The sequence below is a fragment of the Astatotilapia calliptera genome, chromosome 3, assembly GCF_964374335.1.
Source record: "Astatotilapia calliptera chromosome 3, fAstCal68.1, whole genome shotgun sequence".
In the NCBI taxonomy this organism is placed as follows: Eukaryota; Metazoa; Chordata; class Actinopteri; order Cichliformes; family Cichlidae; genus Astatotilapia; species Astatotilapia calliptera.
In genome coordinates this window covers 39,442,195-39,460,823 of record NC_137424.1, presented here as the reverse complement: position 1 = coordinate 39,460,823, position 18,629 = coordinate 39,442,195, and the positions used below count along the sequence as shown (strand labels likewise).

At 40.7% G+C, this 18,629-nt stretch overlaps 1 protein-coding gene across 2 annotated transcripts in view; it reads right to left on the bottom strand.

Moving 5' to 3' along the window:
• LOC113018693 (regulator of G-protein signaling 12-like) overlaps positions 1 to 18,128 on the bottom strand; it is a 44,938-nt gene extending 26,810 nt beyond the window's left edge. Inside the window, exons 1-3 of one of the 2 annotated variants that reach the window (XM_026161995.2) lie at positions 17,929 to 18,128; positions 15,317 to 17,168; positions 13,277 to 13,369 (exon numbers count right to left, since the gene is read on the bottom strand). In XM_026161995.2, coding sequence (XP_026017780.1) covers positions 13,277 to 13,369; positions 15,317 to 17,104 — 1,881 coding nt within the window. In that variant the 5' untranslated portion in view covers positions 17,105 to 17,168; positions 17,929 to 18,128. Of the gene's footprint in view, positions 1 to 8,887; positions 9,173 to 13,276; positions 13,370 to 15,316; positions 17,169 to 17,928 lie in introns of those variants that run through there. The other variant, XM_026161998.2, reaches the window with a different exon arrangement.
• Between the last annotated feature and the right edge of the window lie 501 nt (positions 18,129 to 18,629).

Sequence of the window (18,629 nt, the reverse complement as noted above, 5' to 3'; positions counted from 1 at the left end):
ATAGACACTGTATCTCATCCACTCATTTCAGCAAAATTAACAGCTTGGTTTGCATGGTAGATTTCTCCTATTTATTAAATCTCCGCATGCTCGATCGCTTTGGAAGTTAAACATCTCATTTGAATGGCTGTGCTGATTATTTGGGGGTGGGGTTAGGGGTGGTAGTGGCATTCTTGTGGCTATCTGGAGTGGGTGTGCGCTCATGTATGTAAATGCATTTAAAAACAAATAGAAATGAGGGAAAGAAATTGCCGAGTATTGTTTCAAATACACTAGAATGCACATCTTTGGACAGTTTCTCCTTGCAGGCTCTCACATATATACACATATATCACTTCCTGTAGTATCAAAACCTGAGTTGTGCGTTTTAACCTGCACACACCCGGCATGGTTTTTTTTTTAAAGTTTCAGAAGTAGTCAAACTCAGGTTTGACATGCTGTCAGACAGGGAGCTTAAGGCCGTCTTAGTAGATCTTCAGACTAAAGCAAACCTACTCAATGTGACAGTCTGCTACGAGAAAAAACAACAACAACATAGCAGTACCTGTTGCCCATAGCTGCTTTATGCTGTGCAAAAAGCTCCTTCTTCTGCATTTTAAATCTTTTTCAGGCATCTTGAGGCAGGAAATAAAAAGCAGCACATGTTGATGAATCTGCTTTGAGATCATGCACATCTTCAGCTGCGTTTATTAACTCAAATGCAAATGAAACTACCCCATTTACCCCATTCAGTGCCACACGCACCAGGCTGGTATGTTATTATCAATCCTGCGTTTCACTGTGTTTAAAGTGCAAATCCCGGAAAATCTGTGTATCCATTTGTTGAGTTGTTGTTTCAAAGCAGTCACTGCCTTAACAGGCTTAGAGTGAATTTATTTAATCACAAACCCTACAATTTATATCCCGTTTCACCCAGGCTTTTAGCACCTGGTACTGTGAACCGATGCAGCAGAAAAACACCCACGCAGTGCATGCCTCCAAGACCTACCAATTTGCTCCAAACTAATCCACAAGGAATTCGCACCTTCATTTATCTCTTCATTTATCTAAGAGAAACACCCTCTCGCTGTAAGTTGTAGCAAAACACTTACACGTAATGTCATTTAGTTAAGTTTTTTGTAAATATGGTCCTTTTTTTCCTGCCAGAGCTTGCTACGTAAAGCCCTCTGCATTAATGAAGTTGTCTTCCTGAAGTGAATGTGGGAACTACATTTACTGGTCTGAACAAAGCCTTACATCATCTGGTGTGCACTTCACACTTCCCAAAGAAACAAACAAACTGTGCTTTAGACTGGATCTTTTGAAAGGATTCTGCACAAAAAATAAATAAATCTTGCAACAGTGTCTGCCCGTAATTTAATAAATCTGTTTACTAGAGCTTGCTTTTATCCAGAAATTTAAAGAAAAAAGGGAGATGTATAAGACAAGCCGCTCACAGGTGAAAATTGTTATGATTTTAGACTGGGCTGACATAGCTCCAGGAACGTCTCAAACAACTAAGATTTGGGCTGTAAGTTTTGAGCACAATAATCTCTCTGTATACTTCAGTGCCATGATGGTGGGGACACAAAACCCAACCTCAGGATATCACAAGCTAGTGTAGTCCTTGTGTCCTTGTGTCGGTCCCAAATCCGGATAAATGGAAGGCTTTCGTCAGGAAGGGCATCTGGTGTAAAAAACTGAGCCAAATCAAATATGCGGATCCATCCGCTATGGTAACCCCACGGGAAATAACAGAGCAGATGAAAGTACCTTCTTGTACTTTACACTGTAGCGCAGAACTAAAAGGCTCAATGTGTACGCTTTCATGTAAAGCCACGCTGATATGTCAGCTGGAGAGGGTTTGTCTATCTTACTGATGTCAGCATTTGTGCTTGCTCTTTAGTTTTACAAAACATAATGTAAAAATTGTGGTATTACACATTTTATCCTGCAGAGCTGTTCGATGAATTTAGAAACCAACATAAAAGTGCCATCTGTATGAAGTGTTCTGGCATTGTTTTTACAACTCTTTGTCAGTTCATCTTACTTTAAATTTACTCTTATTTTTTGTTTGTTTTTGGAAGGATAGAACTAGAAACTGTATAATATGGACGTAGGCAGCGTGAAAATGGTTTATCGGACTTTTTTTTAATGTCTTGAGTTTGGTATTCTGGCTGCTGTTTTAAACCAAGCAAGTGCTGGATAACATAAAATCACCCAAAACTATAAGTTTCATTCTGTATTCAGGAAATCTTAAAAGTAGCGATTGAAACCATAAACTAAGTGAGTCAACCTTTGCTAGCCAGTATAAATAATGCTTATAGCGCCTTCCCTCATTCATCGTTACTAGCAGTGGGACATTAGATTGCAATGTCTCAAAGAAATGATGACATATGACATTTACATACATTTACAAACAAAAACAAATACTGAACATTTGAGTAACATCACCAGCTACTAGCATCTCTCCTCATCATGTGCCTTCATAGCCGGATTTGAGTCGACATTGTGTTTTTGACTCAGCTGGTGAAAACATTTTACAGTTTACTTTTTGCAGAGTATAGTTTATTATTTAAGGTTATTTAAGCTGCCTTTTTTTCAGTCCTAAATTGTCACCGGAGGCTGACAAAGGCCTCTCATTCTCAGACATGTCTGGGCTTGTCTCATTGTTGTGGGCACTAGCAAACATAAATGCGTGACATTGATTTATCATTGATGTCATGATATGAGATTTTTATATTACCTAGAAATTTATGGTGTGACATGAGGCTGCCCTAGTTGTTGCCTTATTTGACTGAAATGTATGAACTTCCATTCTTCTTAAATAAATGTACATTATTGGGCAAGTGAAACCCCAAACAACAAACTACTTAACAAATACAAAATCCGATTTAAACATTTGGTATGTGTAGCTAGTTAGGAATCCTTATAATATGGTCTAAACATAATCTTGCTTTGTTATTACAGCAAGCCATAGAGTGTTCTCTGGTGTACAAATGGAATGTCAATACTCATAATCTGGTTAAAGGGTGCGTCTCCCATCTCTTTTTTTTTACATTTTTAACTTTAGAATTTGTCCATCATAAATACAGATACCCATCTATCGCCAAACAGTTTCAGGTTCCTTTTTTGTACCCATAGGTAGATTTGTTCTGCAGTCGTCATTTATCTATCCTCACATGGACACTCTCAATACAACCACAACAGACAACAATTACACATATTACAAAACGGCTAATATCGACCACTATATTGGCATGTCAATATATCATTATGGTTCTAGAAGAGACCACAATGTTTCAACATAGGATGAAGTTGATCACTCATTTTGCATTTTCATCTAAGTGGACAAGAACTTAACAGAGCCACCAGATTCTCTCATTGTCGTGAGAGCAAATACAGTATAAGAGTACAAGAATATCTGCACATAGAGAGATATCAGGAACTTTTTTGCTCCCTAGAAATCAGCAGTGGCATGAAAAAAAACAATATAAGTGGGACTCTATTTTAAAGCAAGGATAAAATCTGTCATGCAGTAATTAGAAGCTATTTTTGGTGCAGAGCTGAGTCATCCATAGCTCCTGTCACAAAGGACACAGAACAGCCCTCCTCAGCCCTTTAAGTCTACTCCTGCCCTTTGACCTCCCTCGGGCGGAAAACCTTCTGCGTCCAGGTGAGCACGTCTCAGCACACAACAAGAGCAAAGCATGTTAAAATGCCTTGAGAAAGAGCTTTTTTCTGTTCTTTGCTTCAGCATTCACAGCTGAAGAAGCCGTCTGCTGCCACAAAGTGAATAGGTTTTGTGTGAGTGCTGAGCCTCTACTTAATTCAATCAACACACGAAAGATTTCTAGACAGGCTTTACAACAGCAATAAGTGCTGCTTGTCACAAGACTAATTGCATGGTAAGTTCTCAAACAACCAATCCTAACCCAAGACGGAAAATAATCTAGGCCTGCTATCTGTGGCTGCCGACAAACTATTCCCTGAAAATAACATCAGAAAGCGCCTTGCATGAAGGCAACTTCCTTTTGAGGGAGGGAGGTTGAGGGTGCGGCAGCTGATAAGAGGGAAGACACATCTCTTTTCCAAACATGCAAGGAGTGTAGGAAAGGGGACTGATTTGGAAAATTATGAAACTCCTGACAGGCAACACTGTGTTTGATTTTTAGAGGATCCAATGTTTTTACTGTGATAATCTTATTTGTCACGACAAATCTGCAAGGCCGTCCTATCAAATTAGCGAGGATCTGATGAGGTCAGCATGGTTATGTGATGCAAAAGGGGCAGGAATGGGAAAAACACGAACACAATGACCATCTCGTAAGATCTGGTATCGCTGTTATGTCTGTGGTTCAAGGATTGTGAAACCACACTCAGACCCTTCGGAGAAGAAGATATTTGATGACTTGTACAGAGCAAACAGTCATATTTGTGACTTAATGTCATGCACTGTTGAGTAATGCTGTTTGCCATAATAGGCCCAGAAATGAAGGCTGGACTTGTGATCCAACTGAGCTTCACATGTTCTTGGTTAGTTTTGATTTTACGGTGACAGTTTTGAAACTTGTTGATTCTTGCATGACGTTAGAAGGCATGTGACATCGCTAAAAAAAAACACTGCTCAAACCATTCAGCATTTGAATTTGACAAAAATAAAATGTTTTTTGGTTTTCCTCCCCACTATTTCTAGATATAAACTTGGCAAAACCATTACAGCAAAAGGTCTCTGTTAATGTGTAATTATTCCATTATACTGACAGAGGAGTGGAAAAGAATAAAAGCATCGTCTTTTTGATCAAGACTGTTATCTCATCTCGCCATCTGCTTATTCCACAGAAATAATTTAGATTAAAACACAAAACAAAAACATACATGGAAAAAAAACTTGCTGAAGATACTGTAAATGTCATTTAGAAATTTTGATCTAAGCTTGTTGTGTTATTCATGCATACAAAGATCACTTCATCCTCCAGCGTGAGTAGGAAGCCAACATTTCCATTGTGCTACTGACCTCTGGGAAGTTTAAGTGAAACGATTTCTTATTTAAACAGATAACAATCCATAACAGTATAATGCTGCTGAAATGTCACATGTCTGGCCTTTGGCTATTAGCCACATGAAGGGTCCACTTAGTTTCCATTTAGTAAACAAATTATCTCTTCAAAGACTTGTATGAGTGATTTACATGGAAGAGACCGTCAGTACGCTGCCTTTCATCTCTTAATCCCAATGATCAGCAGTAATCTATTGCCTGTTCCTCAATAATTACAGGTTAGTCAGAGCAGATGGGTAAAGCTCTGCTTCTGTCTGGATTAAACTGGCATTTGTATGATTTGTGTGGTGCGACTCGTGTGCTTGTGCGCTTGTTGCTATTTTTTAAAAAGCTGAAAGGTACTTCTAGCATTCCTATAAATTGATGTGTTTACTCTACTGCTTTGCTTTTGCTTTACTCATTGGATGGTCAGAATTGTGTTGTCAGATCAGTTCTCACTACTGAAATTACTGTTTGATTTAGACACGAGGCCTTTAAACCAAACAGACACACAATTGCAATGAAAGCAATGACCTGTTTTATTCTTAACCATTAGATCATCAACTGGCTTATACTCGAGATAAATACAGTTCCATGCATGACATTGCATTCTCATATTCAGAGCTACTGTGTAATGATGAAAATGTAATAAAATTAATTACACAGGTTGCCATCATGTGTGAAAATGGTCTGACCACCAAGCCTAAAAGCATACATGAAAACATGACTTCAACTCTATTTGTTGTAAAGTAACACAGTGTTAAAGCAGGGCCGCATACAAAATAAGCAACAAATGAGAAGCCTTTCGATTTATAATTCACAGCTGAACTCCACAAAAACAGAACAACTTCAGAGAAGGCAACCAAAACCAGTGATCAGGACCTTTCCCACAGCAGTTTATTATCACAGTGAAAGGGCTGTGTACACATGAGCCTGGAGGGCTGGAGGTGAGTAAACCACATAAGACGCGACCACACCCTCCTGCTGCTCCCTTTCTTTTCCACAAAAAGAAAGAAAGAAAGAAAAACCACCAGAAATGGACTTTCCAACCTGAAACCAGACACCTATAATTAGCTCACAGTCCCTTCAGTTTTTTACCAAACGAATTTTTTTTTTAAAGTTTTCTGAAAAGTCTGGGTGTATGGCTACATTTGTTTTATGACGATAAGATTATACTAATACTATTTGCCATCTGGAAATGTAACAAGGCCATATGTTGCAGAATACAAGAAGTAGCATAATTCTTTACTTCCTCTTTAAGTCCTACTGACCTTAAACCCCTCTGTCTAATCCCTTTGGTCATGCTGGGAACCCAAAGCCACTTTAGTGAAATGGGAAAGAAGTGAAGGCAAGTTGGTCCAATGTTTATCACTCAGGCCTAAGATGTCCTGTAGATTGTAAGGATGTATGGTAAAGCTCACAATGTAAAATTACAAATAGGTCAGACAGTTATTTCTGTTTTGAAAACAATCAGTCAGCTTCTGTTTAAAGGTGACCTATAAAAACAATCACCATCATCATTTAACTGCAGCATCTACTGGAGCAGCTTTGCATGACTGCCAGTTCAAAATAATCCTTATTTATATTATACTGGGCCTTGATGCAGACATCATTGGAAGACTTTCTTCTGATTGGCTGCCCCTCCTAACTAGAAAAGCTGTGCTCTGAAGATGACTATATTAGGGATTTTCCCCTCTCTGTGACATCAGTGAGAGCCAAGAGTTGAAAAACTTTCTCAAACTGGGCATTTTATAGAGGCCTGAAGCCTGAGCTTTTGACTCACCGAGGTTACTTGTATGTACCCTGACCTAATTATTCAATACTCTGGCCATATTTAACTTGGGCATCCACCACTGCAACAATATACACATTTTAAAAAGGAAAACACTGAGAAAGGGTACAGTAAGTCAACTTTACTACACAATATGAGAATGATCTAGCACTACATAATTTGGCTAACCTTTTCTTTGAAACATCCTAACACATGTAGGTTGCAAACTGAGTAATAAGTGGTATTTTACACAGCCAAAAATAACAAGATCAGGCAATAACCAGGCTTTGGAAATACCACATTTGATGTTGACCAGAGAAAGATGATGTTAAAAAAATGTTTAAGAGGTAAAGTCAGTGTTTAGGCTTCACCAGTGGGCCATGTTTATGACTCCCACAGTGTAATATCGACAAGACCTTGGCCTGGTTCTGCATCATCTTGCGCCAACACAAGGCCAAAAAGATGCCAACAATATTAACTTTCCAAGCCTGTCTGCAGCCTTGCTCAACGTCTCATACGGGAAGTAAACATGCCCCGGCATTATCTGAGCTTCATGCGAGAGGTAAAAAGCTGAACACAACGAGCAGTCCACTGTACACCAGACATGTTTCAACTGTTACCAAGGAGGTTAAAAAAAGTCTGGCAGCTCTAGAGTCGTTCCTCATTGAATAACCTCCACACCCTTGGCAGTAGGTTCCTTTTCAGTGAAGCAGATAAGTATAATAATAGTAATAGTGAGCGAGGTAAACAGAGAGAGGGGAATGTATGAGCTTCAGAGCGTTCTGATTCACGCATACAAAATCAACAGGCATTGATGAAGGGCTGTGTGGTTAACTAAAAAAACAATTTTTTAAAACTCCCATAGTCTCAAATGTCGCTAAGTGATGTTGGTATGACAACAGCCAAGAGTGGAGCAGCAGTACGCCTGCATTTAGAGATGGTGAGGCAGCGGGTATTTTCCGTGGTTACAGTTGGGTCAAACAGCAAAGTCAGCAACCGCAGCCACATCTGTTCAGCTGGTTAAAGGCCGCTGCATATTCCAACACAGAGCAGCTGGACAGCAAAATAACTTTTATTGTGTTTATTGTGGCTTTGTGTGTGTGTGTGTGTGTGTGTGTGTGTGTGTGTGTGTGTGTGTAGCCTAAGGACAAATATCGTGAGCACAGCTGTCCACCCACTCTAACAGAGCTGGCCATGTGATGTCAGAGACATAAAAGTGTGTCGTGTTCTCCTTACACTACTGCTAATTCACAGGAAGATTCGATACCTGCTCATCTTCTCAAGTCCCAACATCCGCATTAAAAAATAATAACCAAAAAAATAGGGCACAAATTTACATAATGAAGTATGGCATCTATGACTAAATCACTAGTCATTAAAGCTTAGTTTCATGTATGATTCCACATTACCAAAGAAAGTAGTTGTGAAATGTGTTAGGAAAGATATGTTATAGAGATGGCTGGTGAATCAAACACGAAGACATGCCTGCACAAAGCAAATAAGGGCAAGGTAAAACCACAGGCAACCATTTCAAGTTCAGACTAAACTGTGGTTGTTAGATGACTCCCTCAGAATAAAAAGCTACAGAGAATTCAATACCGATTTAATACCATCCGACAGCGACGACGCCGGATCTCAACGTCGCTTCAGCTAATCGAACTTCTCCCGGTGCTGCCGACTCGCTGCGGAAAGGGTCATTTCTCGGGGCAAGTGCAACAGAGCGCGCTTCATTGAAAAGGCCCCATGCAGTTTACAATAACAAGCCTCCGGGTCACTTAACAAAACTCTTTCAGTACGACATCTAATTTAAAGTCGTCGTGCATCCTGATCTAGACGCAATGCCACATTTTCCTGCATACAGCAGTGTAGTGTGTGTCACACAGCACATGGGAGTCTCAGCTGGCACTGGTCAAAACATTCCTCTGACAGACCACACAAGCTAACCACTGTATGCTGCTCAGAAAGCTACAACAGGAGCTACAAAGAGCCCAAAGAAGAAGTAACAGTGTGGCAGCCAAGACATCCCTAGTGTGAAAGATGAAGGTGCCATCACCAAATGGGCAAAAAAAAGCACGCGTGGCAGGATTTTTGTGACTTACGGAGTTGAGCGTTAAAGTTTGCTCCATGTATGGCGCTGTGTGCTTTGCCCGTCTTCAGCGCTACTCCACACGCCTGGTGTGTGTAAGAGAGTCCATCCGCTGGATCTCGCGCGGTGCGTGTCTGTGTTTGCAGTGCAGAGAGGCAGAGCTGAGCGAGGGAGGAGAGAGCGTGCAGAGGAGCCGAAAATCCTGACAGCCACTGAGAGTTCAAAAGCTCCCCCTCTCTTCCTCTCTCTTTTCTCTCTCTCTCTATCAATATCCCTCCCCTCCTTTTCTCTCTCCCTCCCTCTCTCGCTCTCTTTGCTGTGAATTCCTCCTCATTCCTTCTCTATTTACCTCCCTCTCCGTCTGTGTCTTCATGCCCTGTCTGGGTTTCTGCTACGCCCACAGCATACATCTCTTACCCACAATCATGTAAACAAAAGCCGCTAATGTTTCCACACCTAAAAGGAAAGGAGAGGGAGAAACTTCAGGCACGGAGCAAAGAGGCAAAAAATTTCCCCAGCAAATTTACCCGAATCAAACGGCACGCATTAACCATTAACGGCTCGCAGGAACAGATGTTCTCAAATGCCGCAACACCTCCGAACATAGTCAGATTGAGCACAGTCGCAGCAGCCAGCTAATGGTGTCATCTTTGCAAAGTTGAACACACTGTCGTCTGCTGAGCGTGGAGGGCGCAAAGCATCTGTTTGCAGCTGAGTGTGTGATGAGTGAGACACAGGCTTACAGCACCGGGGCAGTGGGATGTGGGGGGCTGTGTGTGGGTGTGTGGGGTGGTGGGGGTTTGCAGTGGGGCTCTGAATGAGAAATAATACAAGGATGTACAAAACAGGACGCTCTTCAGCACGAAGAAAAGCTTAGCATCGGAGTACTCTCTGAGGGAAAAGCAGCAGGGGCAAAAAAAATGAATTACTACATACACAAGCACAGGGTTATATAGCAGTTTCTTCTTCTGGTGAAGAAGGAAGGCAAACACTGAAAAGCAACAATACTACTACTACTATGACATGTCAGAGCCGTGTGAGGAAAGATTCCAGAAGTATGCTCATTTCTGGCCACTGTGTCACCCATAGTTTCAGATTGTTATGGACACAAAATGCTACAAGAACGCATACAGAAGTTATCCATGAGGGGGAACTCGTAAAGAGCCTCACAGTGTCCTTGTGAGTCCAGATGCACTGAATGAGAGCTTATCGTGTGTTTTCTGAAAAGGCTTGTTATGAGAACAGTCCTTCACAACTATACACAAGTCAGAAAATCCTGCAGAAACCAAACACTTGGACAGGAGTTTCTCCCTGTATTAACCTGGACATCACATTTTGGGTCATTTAGACCAAAATACTCAATTTTGCTCTACAAGGGCCTTATTTCCACTTATGAAGACATTATACTGCTACTGTTCTATCAAGATTTTAAACAAATATCCTCATATGTGGCTCTAATTTTTCATAAAAACAAAAATAAGGCAAAAAAAAAAAAAATCTGGTAATTCTTTGTTTTTACATTCATCGGGCCCCAATATGCCCAAATATCAAAGAGAAATTAAAAATGCATGCCGTAGAAGAGCTCGGATCTTAGGAGGTTAAAGAGTCTTCTGAGGTAAAGAGTTTACTACAGTGCATCAGCTTGCTGTGTCCATCATTTGTCACTTATTTTTGCTCTGAAGGGGACCACAACCTTCAAAGTAGGGGGGAAACAAGTCCTTAAATTTCACTTCATTCTTCAAAGATTCCCATGCTAAAAATCATTTCCTGAACAGGTCATTCTCCAAATCTGGTGCTTAAGAGGCACCACCCAATTCTGCATATGTGTAAGTCTATAAGAACCAAATTGGTGCCATTGGATGGCTTTAATTTGCTATGGGAGAACAGAGTTGCTTATAGAAAACCTGATATCTGGCCATGACTGCAAGATGAAAGCTTGTGAAATTAAAATCCAGAGCAGAGCCCGAGGTGCACACTGAAAAGTCTCTGAAAATCATAAATTCCCTAAACTCTTATTATTTGGAATGTATAGCAGTACCGTGACTTAATACTGCAGATTAAAAACAGATTTTATCACTGAAAATTTGAATTTGGGATTTTTGGAAATCACACACACCACATCATACTGACTAAAGAATAGTGATATCATACGGCTCGATCTGTGGAAGTGCATTAGTGCATGTGGCATGGGTAAAATACACATTTGTGAAGGCACCATTAATGCTGAACAATATATGCAGCTATATATCATCATATAGACATCTTATTAAAGGAGGGCCTATGCAAACCGCATTCTACATGTAGAAGCACAGCTCTGTAAAACAGAGTCTGGGTCTTAAACTGCCACCTGCTGAAAACACATTATGTAGCACATTATGAAACAAAGACAAACAAACCCACAATACAGCAACCTGTTATGAAGCTCAGCTCTAATTTAAGCAAGGATGAGCAATATTTTTCTTTAAGCTACAGGCGTTAGTGTCGTCAGTTGGAAATACTCACACTGATGTTAAAAGAATCGTTAAACTGTCCATTTTGTTTTATATTGTTGCACAGCACAAAAAATGAGCCCTATATTTCAAAACAAGCAAAGTTACATTTTTTCATTTCATTGTATTCCATTTTTCTGTCATTTTATAGTGTTCCTACATAGATTATATATAAAACATGGACACAGCCACCATAAGATTACCCATTAATTAGTGAAATCTCATTGTGATACTCACAACTCATTATTTTCACTGTGGCACTGCTGGTGTTTTGAAACCAGGAGTAATGGGCACGTAAATGTGAGTGCAAAACTGAGAAAAACTAACTACTTGAGACTGAAAAGCTGTTAGTCTGACTCTTAATTTACAAAATGAAACCTTGTTTTATTTGAAATCTCCTGAAACTAGCATTTAAGCAAATAGGCCCGCTGTCTGTTTTGAATGCAAGTTTAAAAGCTCTTTTACAATGGCTTCATTTTTCAGACAATGAAGCTATAGTTATCTTTTAGATAGCATGTAATTACTAACAGAAGTCATGTAGTACTCTTGTCTGTAGATAATCAACACTTAGTATCAAAACATATGCTGTATTTAACTGAGCCAACTGAGACTAGCCTAAGCCTGCCTCTCTTTGTTTGTGCCACTGCAGGTCCCACCAGCATAGAGATGATAAAACAAAGATATCAAAGATCTACAAAACAATGTAACAGATCAAACTAACGCTGAGAGACAAGGGGGGGAAGAGATTAGATAATTTCACAGACTGCTTCAAGCATGAGAACACCTACCTTTCTATTCAGCCAATGTTATTTTGTACAAGCAGAGTATATGACAGCTCAAAACATCCCCTTTTAAATTTAACAGCAGGCAGGAATAGACACCTCATAACAGCACTAGAGAAGAGATGTCTTAGTTGCTAGGGGTGATGGCATACTCAGAGGCAATTTTACTCTTGATTGATGCAAAGTAATTAGCTATTTCTGGTAAGTCATAAAAAGTAAACAATGAAACACACCGTTAGACCCACGCACGGTGAGGAAATCTTTGCACACGAGCCAACAAGAAGTTATGAAACAAAATAAAAATACACTTTTTAATTTTTTCAATTTTTTTTTTACTGGTAAAAGTTTGTAACCTCGCTTAAAAACAAAAGCTACTCAGATTCGTACATGTGAACATACAGTGAGGATTAGGAGATGAAGTGGGAGGTGGGGTATTATAATCTATAGCTGATTAAGAAAGTAGCTTAAGACATCTTGGGGTAAACATTTTATTATTATTAACAGTGCTCTTTAGTGTGTGTTGAGACATTCCTGAGAAGCAGATTTGTGGTGTGATGTTTTGAGTGCAATGTGGATCCTGCAAGTGTGCTCCTATGTGGACCCACAATACAGTCTGCCACTTTCTGGATCATTTTTGCGCCTGTTTGTGTGCATTCGGAACAATTACAAGACATAAGAGCACGTGTGTGTGTAGTTTTGTGAATATGAATCAGAATCAGTGTGCCTAAGTAATACGTGCATGCACAGACCCACTGCAGAAAGAGGGTTCCTCAGAAACATTAATATGAGAAAATGTGAGCATGATATTCCATCGTGCAGCAGCGCTCATTAGTGACACCAAACAAACAGGAACATGCCTCTAGCTTACACAAAGACCACTTTGTGAGCCATCCCTTGCAAACACAGAGTTCAAGGCAACGGAAATGTGAGGTTAAAAAAAAGAAGAGAAAAAAAGCTGAAGTGTAAAAGGGAGGGGGTATGGTTCAAACGTCCACATTAATGAGGTAATTTTTGTACATACAGGCCAACCAGAATGGGAAGGACAGAAGAGCATCCGAGCATTAAAATGAAAAAACACTTTCCATGTTTCAAATTCATAGCATAAAGGGTGAGGAAGGAAAAAGAACTTACGTCAAGGTCATCCAGCGATCGCGCCAGGCTGAGACGTTTGGCAGAACGACGTTTAGACGCACGAATAGCGCCTATACCCCAAAACCTGGAACCCTGAAGGCAAGAGTATTTAAAATCACCATTACTGATTTAACTTTTGAACACAAGACACTGTCTCTCCTAGAAAATCAAGTTACCAAACTACAACTTAGTAACTGTTAAACTACTGTCACTGACATCTATTTATCTACAGAAATTTTTTGCTATGACTGTCGGAGATAATGTCATAATTTTCAGAGAACTGAAGTGTTTGTGACACGTTTTTGCCCGGAGAGTCAAAGATAATGGAGTTACTCGCGGATAGGAGAAAATGAAAATGTAACAGTATAAGCAAAGTGAGAATTGAATTTAAAATGAGTTTGTTCAAACACATCTTTCTGGGAATCTAAAATGATCCGCGAGATCTGACAGATTTCTCTCCTGGTGCCTCTACATTCAGATATAATTGCACACTAATGTCACAGTCTCTCGGACTGCAGATGGAAACACAATCGCTAATATCTTAAAGATACTGCATTCTAACCAGCCACCGCATACTCTTGTGACTGGAGAGGTTTTGTGTCTATTGCTTGCAGATAATTACTGCTGCATGACATGGGCTCTACCCTGTAATTTGTCTGGCTTCCTGTTCAAGATAGTCTTTTTTTCTGATCTAATGCAAGCTGCTGGGAAAAGATGCAATCAAGCTCTGACTTGGAAACACAGGGCAATGCTTCTCTTAAAGAAATAAACTTAAAAAAAATATATCACATGAGATTATTCTGTAGCCAAACTTAATCTAAAGCCCGCTGCACGTGTCCCTGATTACAAAGTTATTTACAAACACAAGCTCGCCTACATGCTGACTAATTCGAGTCTGTTGCTTAGTGAAAAAGCCGACTTCAGAGATACTTTAGACGTGTAATTGTGGTTCTTGGAGCTCATGGATACACAGGGACATCTTGTGGACAAAGAGGAAACCAACAGTAAAACAAACCTCTTTATAGAGTTGCACATTAACTTTCAGCAGGTGTTTTCTGAGCTCAATTGACACACTGCACCAACTGAGCGTTGAGCAGTGGTGTTTTATTTCATGTTAGGTGCCACCAAAAACAGACTTACTAACACCCCCTTGATGTCGGGAAACTCAATTCTTTCTGAGCATTTAATAGTTCAAGAGCCACTATAAGCACAGAAGCAGATGCTCTTGCCTCAAGGTGACAGGAATAATAAACTTTACATTTTAGCAAAGAAACCTGCACAGCACTTAAGTAAAAGCATTTAATTCAACAAGAATACAAAAAAAAAGTTTTAAAGAGTTTGTGAAAGACAGGACACCTCATGCTTGTTGCTGATCACATAAAATGTCTCTGTCAGGACACCTATAAAGATCCTATAAACATCACCAGGTACTTCAAGAGGACATATTAAGGACCTATTACAGGGACGTCATTTCTGACTTGTATTCTAGCTTGCTAGAGCTTTGCATGACTCACACCTCAAAATAATCCTTATTAATTTGATGATGGGCCTTGGTGCAGTTGCTCAGTCTGAAATAAACTATTTTACATCCTCCCCTTTAAAACTACTTTCTTGGATATGCTGCAGCATACAAAGAGCAGGTAGTTGGGCTGCTGTGTGCCATTTTTAATTTGAGCATCTGCAATTTTAAAAGTACATATGAGATAAAAACGGGGGGGGGGGGGGAAGCATATAATGGCTCCCTCACAAGTGAAATTAAAAAAATATTTTCTAACATTTTTGCCCTTTTTTGTAAATAACTATCAAGAAATTTTAACCTTTTGGGTTCAAAAACATGATAAATATATGATTTTTCATATTTGACTCTTGTGGAAGTTAAATGCCTGAAACCTGTATTTCAGATCACAGGTTATTTATACATACTCATAAACCTCATTAACTACTTCAATGGCAGCATAAGAAATGTTTATTTTTAAATTCTTTAGATTGCAGCTTTAAAGTAAAAAAAAAATTGAAAACAAGAAAGAGTGTCTTACTTACATTTCTAGTGCTGCCATCCTTTTGCTGCTTCTGTCTCTGTTCTACAAACTTTCTGGTCCATTCCTCCCTGGGAGGCAGCATCATGACTTCAGCTGACTGGTATCTTTCCGAGGGTATCTGGCTCATTGGAGGTGGCAGGTTATTGGTGCTGGCACTAAGACTATTGTGTGAGGGCCAGTTGTTGTTGGATGTTTCACATAGTGCTGGATCACTACTCAGGACTTTTGGCCACTTTGGCTTTGAGAACCACCGTTGGCTCCCTCTGAGAGGATCTCCAGAGAAGTTTGTTTTTTTATCCAAACGCATAAGAGGTGGTGGGGGCTTGAACTGGAACTGTAGTCTGGGTGGGGGTCCTCCATAAAAGCTAACTAAAGAATCTGGGCCAGGTAATGACTCTGAAAGGGAATCTGTGCTGGTAGTGTTCTCTGGATTAAGTTTTTGGCCATTCTTGGAGAGGGTTATTGGGGTGAGGCCCTCAGCCGGAGGATAATCCCATGGACAGCTGGGGAGGTGGGCCCCAGGATGGTTTTGGATCACCGAAGGGAAATCCCTGTCCGCTCTCTCCTCAGGGGGAGAAACATTTCCAATACCACTGTCCCCATTGCTGCTTGCACTGCCACGTTTGGCAGTGCTGACGTTCTCCTTGGCATGCTCCTGGGCTTCTGCGTCCAGTTTCACTCTTAGTCTTTCCACAGCTTCCCCCATGTCGCTGTAAAGTACTGTTACAAAGTTAAGAACATCCGGGGGAGTCTGTGGGAATTCCAGGCAGCCCGAGGCATCTGGATCTGGAGTGCAGTTGAAACCAAAACGGCCAGCAATCCCAGTGTGATCCTTGTGATTTCCCAGATCTGGGTCAATGAAAAAAACATGGCAGGAGGCACGCAGAGGACTATCTTCTGGCACACGGCCATTAATAATATGCCCTGTGGTGACCAGGCAAAAAAAACGTGGGTCTTCAGTACACACAGCCCCCAAGACCAGGTTCTCAGCAGGGAAAGCTGCCAAAACAGCTCCAGCGTCGTCACAAAGACGAATGCAATCAAACATGATCTTCATCATCACAAGGGTATGGGTGTCCTGCTCAGTGCCCAGCTGTCGGATTCTCTCCAGAATGGCCTTTGAACAGTCCTCTGATTCACTAGTGTTCAAAATCAGCTCTGTGGAGCTCAGGTAGCCAACCACCAAAGTCATGTTCAAAACACCCCAGTCTGGATTGGCTTCGTCTGTAATAACAGAGTCTGCATCCCCAGACGTGGAAGTCTCCTCCCTTGGCTGCTCAGCTAAAGCACTCCACTGCTGTGACCACTGTGACATATCCGGCTCTGAAACCGGCCTCTGTTTGGCGGCAACCGAACAACTCGCGTTAAAGGAGGAGTTGCTTGAGTCATCTGAGACTGTGCGGAAAACACTTGCCTTTTGGAAAACGCCACTTTTCTGAGGAAACCCAAATTTCACATCATTAAGGATTGGGTTTCCCAACACTCGGCCTTCAGCCTGCACCACCAAGCACAGGGGTCCTTTGCAGCTGCCAATCAGCTGCACCACAGCCTCATGAGAAGCAGTAGACACGTCACTTCCATTGATGACCATGATGCAATCTCCTTGTCTGAGCCCCACCAAGTATGCCGGGCTTCCTTCCAGGATGCCGCTCAACATGCACGGCCTCTGTCCTGAAATAGTAAAGCCATATCCAGCCCGACCACGGATGACCTCCACGCTCTTGAACTCACCGGATGCATTCATATCCAGACGCCTCCTCGCGCCCTCAGGCTGTCCCTGTATCCTCATCTTTGTTGCCGCATGTGGGAACTGTAACACTTGTCCGTTGCCAACACTATTGTGTTGTTGTCGTCTTATGGTAACACAAAGCAAAACACAAGGACAAAAAGTAAAGAAGACGACGTGTTTTTCCACCACATCAAATTGTTCAAAGACTTAATAAATTACAACTCATGCATTAAAATGTCAAAAATACTTGCAAATAAACGACAGCTCTAAAGTTCTTTGTGAAAACTAATGAGAAGTTCTACAGCACATTTTATTAATTACATTAAATGGTTATTTTATTGATGAATACTGCTAATAAATAATGTAAAGACCATATACTGAAAACAGAATAAAAATTTTTAAGCAGTGTTAGAAAAAGCAGGGTGTTTTTCTAGCTTTCTTTGCTCTCACCTAGTCAACAAATTAATTTAATTTAATCAGTTTCATTTAATAACCAAGTAACGCAACCCACATCAATCTTATATCTGCAATTATCTGTCAGAGCTAAAACAGAGGCAGCTTTTATGTGCAAACACGGCTCGCATATTACTCCCAGTCACCCCTCCACCCACTCCCCAAAACACACCGCCAGCTGGCTCCCTGCTCACCACCACTTTAATGAAGGACTCTGGTGTCGGTAAGCCAGTTTTTAAATGTTCCAACACTTAAGTCACCGCCCGAGTCATTTTATGAGGGCAAAAAAACCGAAACAAAAATAGCGAAAGCTAGCTCCTGCTTTACTTTTTTTTAGAGTTTTGGCAACTTTAAAGCGACAAAAAATGTTAACGTAGCTCGAAACTTTGACAACAATTAAGGCCTTATCGGGAAAAAAAAATTAACAGTACCTGCTTTTAAAGTTGTGCCAGAAAAAAAAAGCCCACGGGTTTTACGTTTACGTTAACACGAGTCTACCACGTTTACATTTTCCGCTTCACGCGTCCATTTTTTTTCTCTATTCTCTCCCTGCAGTGATTCGGTATTCCATATGGCAGAGCTCGAGGGCACCACCTCCATCCATTCACTCATCACGGAAAACACAAAGCGTCTTTCACTGTAACCATGACAGCGTAACGTCTCCGGAACATGTGACTCCTCCCACTGGCCAATCAGCATCTCCTTTGCGTTCAATATTCAAACAGTGGGAGTGACGCTATTGGCTGACAATGATGGCAGTTGACAAGCTTCATTTTTCCCTTAAGTAAAGTAAAGTATGTATATATTTTTTTATTTATATATGATATTTTTAATAAATAACTCTGCTTAAGTATACAAGTGAGAGCACAGAAAGTTCTCTGGAGACTCTGTAATCACCCCTGACATATGTCTAAAAGGAGGAATATAATGAAATTTAAAAGGCACTGCCCATGCAATGGTGATAAGTTGATCACTTAAAAACCAAAAAGTAAAAATAAAAAAGGTCTTACCCATATGACTGCGGTTACTGCAGTATGTCTCATCCACTTTGCCTCTGGTTAACTCCTTCCCCTCCACTCGACTGCGGCTCTTTACGGCGGATGGTGTGTAAACACTAACTCTGGTCAAAGGG